The 6000-nt window shown below is 54.9% G+C and overlaps 1 protein-coding gene across 5 annotated transcripts in view; it reads right to left on the bottom strand.

Moving 5' to 3' along the window:
- Window positions 1-287: 287 nt before the first annotated feature.
- Window positions 288-6000, bottom strand: part of CHST13 (carbohydrate sulfotransferase 13) — a 49063-nt gene continuing 43350 nt past the window's right edge. For all 5 annotated transcript variants that reach the window (XM_064518987.1, XM_064518988.1, XM_026093148.2 and 2 more), the window contains one exon: window positions 288-1626. In XM_064518987.1, the coding sequence (XP_064375057.1) occupies window positions 781-1626 (846 nt within the window). In that variant the 3' untranslated portion in view covers window positions 288-780. The remainder of the gene's footprint in view (window positions 1627-6000) is intronic.

Below are 6000 nucleotides of genomic sequence, written 5' to 3'. Positions count from 1 at the left end.
CGCTGTAGTTCAGCAGAAATCATTGTGTCTCTGTCAGCCTGTAACAGCTGCGAATCTGCCCCGCTCTCCTTACACGGAGTATTTCATGTCCCAGCTGAGAGCATGTGGAACGAGAGGAACAGAAAACCCTTACAGGCTTTGTCAGAGAGAAAATGCTCCGGCACAGTAACACCTTGCTGGCTTGCAGCCTCCTTCCCCAGGTGACAGGAGAAGGAGCGAGAAGCTGGAGGAGGAAGGAGGGGAAGAAAAAAAAAAAAATGGGAGTAATTTCAAGCAAATGAAAAAACTTACATTAAATTATTGCTTTATTTAGGGTTCTATGCAAGTCTCCAACATGCTCCACTCTGCTCCCCCCCCCCCCGCCCCGAGACTCCATGTCTGTCCCCCAAACAGCCCAGTAACGAGGAGAAAGACCCAAAGGGATCCTGCCCAAAGAAGGAGCCTTCCCAAGACTTGGATCTGCAGACGAGTCTCTTCATTGAGAGAAAGTCACCAGACAAGTCAAGCCCTCAAACCCAGCAGCGTCCTGTCCCCATGAACATCTACTGTAGATGTCAAAGTGGGGGAGGAAAAGGGAAGGAAAAGCTCCAGCCCCAGTGTTTCATGAGGTGTCCTCCCTGCAGACTGGGTCTGAACGAGGCAGCTGGATGTGGAGCAGTAATGGAGAGGGCCCGGGGGAGGCAGCAGGGATGAACTGAGAGATGAGTATGGGCTGGGAGGAGAGGAGTTGTGATAAGATGAGTTATCCAGCTCTCCATCACCACTCCCCTAGGCCCACTCTCATCGGATGCGGAGGTAAGAGGGGATGGAGTAATTGAAGAGCAAGTAGTCCATTTTGTATAAATTAAAGAGTCTCCTTTGGTAGAAGGGGCTAATGTCCTGGAAGAACTGGGCTGTCATGTCATCCGTGGTCCTGGTGGTCTTGGATGAGGACGGGAACTTGACAGTAGTGTCGGCCCCGACCAGCTGGAGGATGTAGTTGGCATCTTCCACCAAGGTCTCATACTTGCCCACCACATCATAGTGGACAATGCAGGGGTGGCACAGTGAGTGCACCCGCTCCCAGTGCTCATTGAAGGGCTCCTCCCGCTGCGTCCGCGGATCCAGCAGGTAGTAGACGAACTCCTCAAAGCGCACGTCGTCCCCGCGCTCCAAAGCCTTGTCGCTGGGCTCCTGCCGGTGCCGTCGGATGATTTTGGTCCCGTAGCGCTTGTGGAAGGCTGTGTTGTAGCTGCGGGTGAACTTGTTGCGGTACGCTGAGACCAGGCGCTCAAAGGGCTCCCGCACGAAGATGAACTTGAGGTAGCTGCGCAGGCGGTGGTTGATCTCAGGGATGCTGTACTCGGAGAGGGTGCGCAGGTTGGATGAGACATGGGCCTCATTGGCAGGGATTTCCAGAGGGTCCCGGTATTTGCCTTGCCCTGTCAGGACCATCATGACCCGCTTCCAGTTAGTGCAGGCCACTTTGGGCACATAGCAGTAGAGCAGCCCATGCATATCATCCACCACCAAGTGCCGCAAGTCATCCGGCCTCAGGAGACGCCGTTTGCGGGTGTAACGGTTGCAGACGTTGCTCAACAGCTCCCGTCTCTGCTGGTGAACCGCCTGCAGCGATGACTGCTCAAACTGGGGACACAAAAGAGATGGTCACTGGTTTGTCCAAGCTGACTGTGGCCTACACACAACACCTGGCCCACAAACAGTCCCCATGACCTTCCCTTCCCTGGGTTGAGGCATTCACCCGCATGGGATTTTGGGGACAGCATTAACTTTGATTTCAGCTGGTTTTGGTGTAGTTAATACTTGGATCTGCTGGGGGCAAAAGAGACAACAAAACGTCATAAGGATCAGAATAAGGAGACAAAGTCAAAGGTGGCACGAGTGAAGAACAGGTGGAGCAGAGAGGCCTACTAACCAAATATTTGCTACAGCTCCACTTCACACACATGCATTGAGTTAGAGCTCTCTCCTGTAGTTACACCAGTCCAGGCTGAAGGTTGGCAAGCTGCTGACTTCTCTTCTGCAGGGGAAAAAGGGCATGCATGGCCCCATTGCCCCACAGGGGAGACCAACATGCCCTGCTTGCTGGCACGTGGCCCCATGCACCTCCTGGGTGGGCCGTGCGTGCTGCAGGGAGGCATTAGTACAGCCTTGCACGGAGATGTATGCCGCCAGGCTTGGTGCAAACACGAAAGCCGTAGGCAGCAAAAGCAGAAACGGGGCACACGAGTGTGGGCACGTATGCCTCCACATGGTGTGGGGCATTGCCAAGAAAAGGTGAAGAGAGATAGGTGGAGAGAAGCAGCCTTTAATGCAGAAAGTCTAATCCTGGGGAGCTGGAGCTGAGGGCTGGGTTACAGCCAGGGGCACAGGATAAAGGAGAAGTGTGAGGTGCAGTGGGAGACGGTGGCATTGGCTCTACCCGAGGGACCCTACAGCCTCTGGCTATGTCAGCATCTCGGCAGTAAATGTGGGGTGCGGGGAGCTACCACACCCAATGTCACAGAGCAGGCTGTGTTGGAAGCTGCCTGCCAAAGCTGTTACACCCACCGGCTCACCCCGCAGCCCCTCGCGACTCGCACCAGCAGCCTCACTGCAGGGCTGGACAGTGTGGGCAGCCCCAGTCCACCTTAGCCACGCTCCCATCCTCCCTCCTGCTCCTCCTGTCATGTTGTCAGCTCGTTGAGGAGAGCAGATACCCCAAAGCATCCAAACCCCTTTTTCTGAGGGATTTGCCTTTCTACACAGGCCGGTCCGATGTCACAGGCTGTTTGCAATCTCCCAGTCTCTGCTACAACAGCAGGATGGAGGCAAAGGGCTCCAGCTGCAGCCCACAAGCTCCCTCCTGTTGTCTTCTCTGCACGGGTGGTGCCAGAGCCGTGTGCTCCTTCCCAGCCTCATCTGCTCCAGGACCGCTATGATGCTGAAGGGATTAGATGTGATGGCACCAGATTCAGATGCTGAAGGCTCCACATTTGGTGTAAGGTGGGGGCCAAATTTTTCCAAGCCAGGACAGAGGGTGCAGATGGTACAGTTCAGTGGGGTGTACAGAAGGGCGTGTGTGAGAGAGAGGGTTTTTTTAGTTCTTTTCCTCCTCTTCCCCTTGTTGATCCTTGCATCAAGGCCCAGCAGCTGCTGGATCAGCTTCCTAGGAACTCAGATTCCCCCTAAACCCTTCCCCGGCTGACCCCCCCACACACCTCAATTTGGGGAAGAGAGTTTTCCCGTCAGGAATGCATCAGAAACTGCAAAATACCATTAACACATCTGAGAAAGGAACTCAAAAGGGGAAGATGCCTTCCTCCTCCTGCCCACTCACTCAGGAGTTTTGCTCACTAACGCTGGGAGATGTTTCAAGCTCAGTCCCCGAGGCCGTTGCTGGGAACCTCCAAGCCTTGCCCCAGTGCTAACAACCCCAAGGCCACAACCACAGCTAACGGCCTCACCACCTGTTTCCTAACCCAGGAGAAGTGACGCTGTGGGGCTGTTGCTTTAGCGAAAGCAATGGCCCCATGTTGCAAGCCGAAGGCGGTTTCCATTTTGGGACATGCTCCTGCAGATGCTCCCCAGCGTCACATTGCTCCACGGAAATTGCCTCTGGCCAGCCTATTTCTGCCGCCTACGATTCCCTCATTGCCCATCTGGCCCCCTCGGTGCCTGCGAACTTCAGCAGCAGACTGTGCGGGTGGCACCAGACCTACCCTGCCACACTTTGAACTGTTTTCCCTCATTTTCAGCTCCACCACCACAAGCCCAAATTTCTCATCCACAAAGAGCATCCCTCGCCAAGCCTCTCTGAGCCCTGCCTTTGTGAACCTCTCCTGTGCTGTTTAGGGACAGATGTTTGCAGGCCAGGACAGGAGCTGGTGAGACCTTGGCCTGGGACGGCATCCGGTGCAGAGGGTGAGAAGCACAGCTGGCTGGAAGGAGAGTAAGCAGCCACCAGACAAAGGGCAAGGAGATGCAAGGGCAGAGCTAAGCGGGGAGAACACAGCAAACCACCCATCTGATGGGTGCCCAGACACTGCAGTCACTACCTCCGCTGCAGCTGATGCCTCCTTTTTTACTCAATCCCTTCAGCTCAGAGAGAGACGAGGTGCAGCCAGACACATGGGTCCCTTCATCATGGCTGCTGACAGCTGTCAGTCACTTATGACATGCAAAAGGACACTCTTCAGCTGCACCCTCACCTCTCCCTGGGTGCCTGGGAGGTTTACTGAGAGCCATCAGAGTCCAGGAGAGGCAGCGCTGCAGAGATGGGGCTTCGTAAAACAGGTGCCAAGAGTTTGGATACTGAGCTCAACTTCCCCTCCCATGGATGGAGCAGCCCCTTTGCTGATCTTGCGGCACTAATGTCTGTGATGAAAGCTCTTACTGGAAAGGATTAGTCACCTCAGACCCTTCTGCATCTCATTTCCACAATGGAAATAACCTTGCCCAGGCTACCGTGATGACCACTTTCTCCAGGAACCTGCATGGACAGTAACCGGCAAGAGGACCAGGAGAAAGCATGCCATCTCCACAGCACCTCCTTGCCTCTTCCAAGAGGGAAATGATAAGGGAAAATGTTCAGCTGGAGCAAATGCAGATCAGCTGACTTTAACACCAGGGGATGATTCTGACAATCTTGGCTACTTGGAAATGAGGACCACAGTATCCAGGGATGTAATAGACTGCAGTTGCAGGGGCATTTTCATGGAATGCCACCTTGTCAGTGGGCCAAAGCTTGGGGTACAAATTTCTCTTTCTGGGTTTTGTTTGGAAGCAACCCTCCACATTTTTAAATTAGAAACTTTTTTTGCAAGTGCTTTTTTTTTTAAAAAAAAGCTGTTTTAATGATGTAATTTTTTTCAGGTGTTTTTTCCCTGCACTTGCATAACTCAAAGCTATGGGGCTATAGAGACAGACAGACACTGTCTGCAGGCATGGCAACAAATAAATGTGACTACTTTTCAACAGCTGCCCACTGGATTAAGTGTGTGTCTTGCAGTTATTTCAGAGCAAAATTGCTCCCTTCATTTCCTTCCCTTTAAAAGCCAGAGAAATTAAGTATCACTTTAAAGGAAATAACACGGTGACATTCCAGCAGCATTAGGGTTTGCAGGCACTATGGCCAAGGAAGTCCACATTTGCCATTTTTCCCAGAGCAGATGAAATTTGTCTGCCTATGCACACAAATGCACCACCCTAGACAGCAGCACAAAGCATCGCGGATGAAAAGCGGCTCCCGCTCTGGCTGCAGTGGGGCTGCTGCCCGGCTTTCCTGTGCTGTTGTCTGCATTAATTCGCAATGATAAAGAATAATGTGAGGGAAGGGGGCAGTGAGGAGGAGTTAATTTCCTTTTTGCAGGATGACTTTTGGGTTAACTGAGGATGACCCTAGCGATGCTATCCCACGGACTTCTCCGGGGTTTCTGCACATCTCTAGGCCCCCTCGGCTTAGGGCGTTAGCTAAGGCTTGGGGTCTGCCTCCATCCCTGCCAGATGCGGTCCGGAGCCTCGCCTGGGAGCAGGGGGAGCGGCGGGACGGAAACGAGAGCCCGGGGCTGCTGCGCCGGCTGCCGGAGCCGCGCCAGCCTCGCGGAAACCTTCCCGCGTCCCGGCCCTCCCTCCGCCGGCAGCCAGGAAACCAGGGCCGCGCCGCTCATCCCTCCCCTCCGCCGCCCGTCTGCGACGCCGGCCGCGCAGACAGGAACCCGGGGAGAGGCGTGTGCCCAGGCCCGGCCGCTCGCTGGCAGCCGCGTGGGCCGTCTCGCCGGGCGGCCGCGGGGCTGGAAACGCGCGGCTGGGGAAGGCTGCACCGGCCCGCTTCGCCCAATGCTGCCGGGGCCGCAGCGCCTGGACGCGGGGGAAGTCGCCGCGGCCCGGCCCGCGACACCGGTTGAAGGTCTGGTTTCCCACGGAGCTATGTGAGAGGAAGCTGTGGGCGAGGATCCCTCTGCACACACAAGTCTGGCTGCAAAGGGGAAAAGAAAAAAAAAAAAAAATCCTCCCCTGGGA

The sequence above is a fragment of the Dromaius novaehollandiae genome, chromosome 12, assembly GCF_036370855.1.
Source record: "Dromaius novaehollandiae isolate bDroNov1 chromosome 12, bDroNov1.hap1, whole genome shotgun sequence".
Lineage (NCBI taxonomy): Eukaryota > Metazoa > Chordata > Aves > Casuariiformes > Dromaiidae > Dromaius > Dromaius novaehollandiae.
Note: the sequence above shows the minus strand (reverse complement) of the source record. Positions and strands in the feature narration are given on the sequence as shown.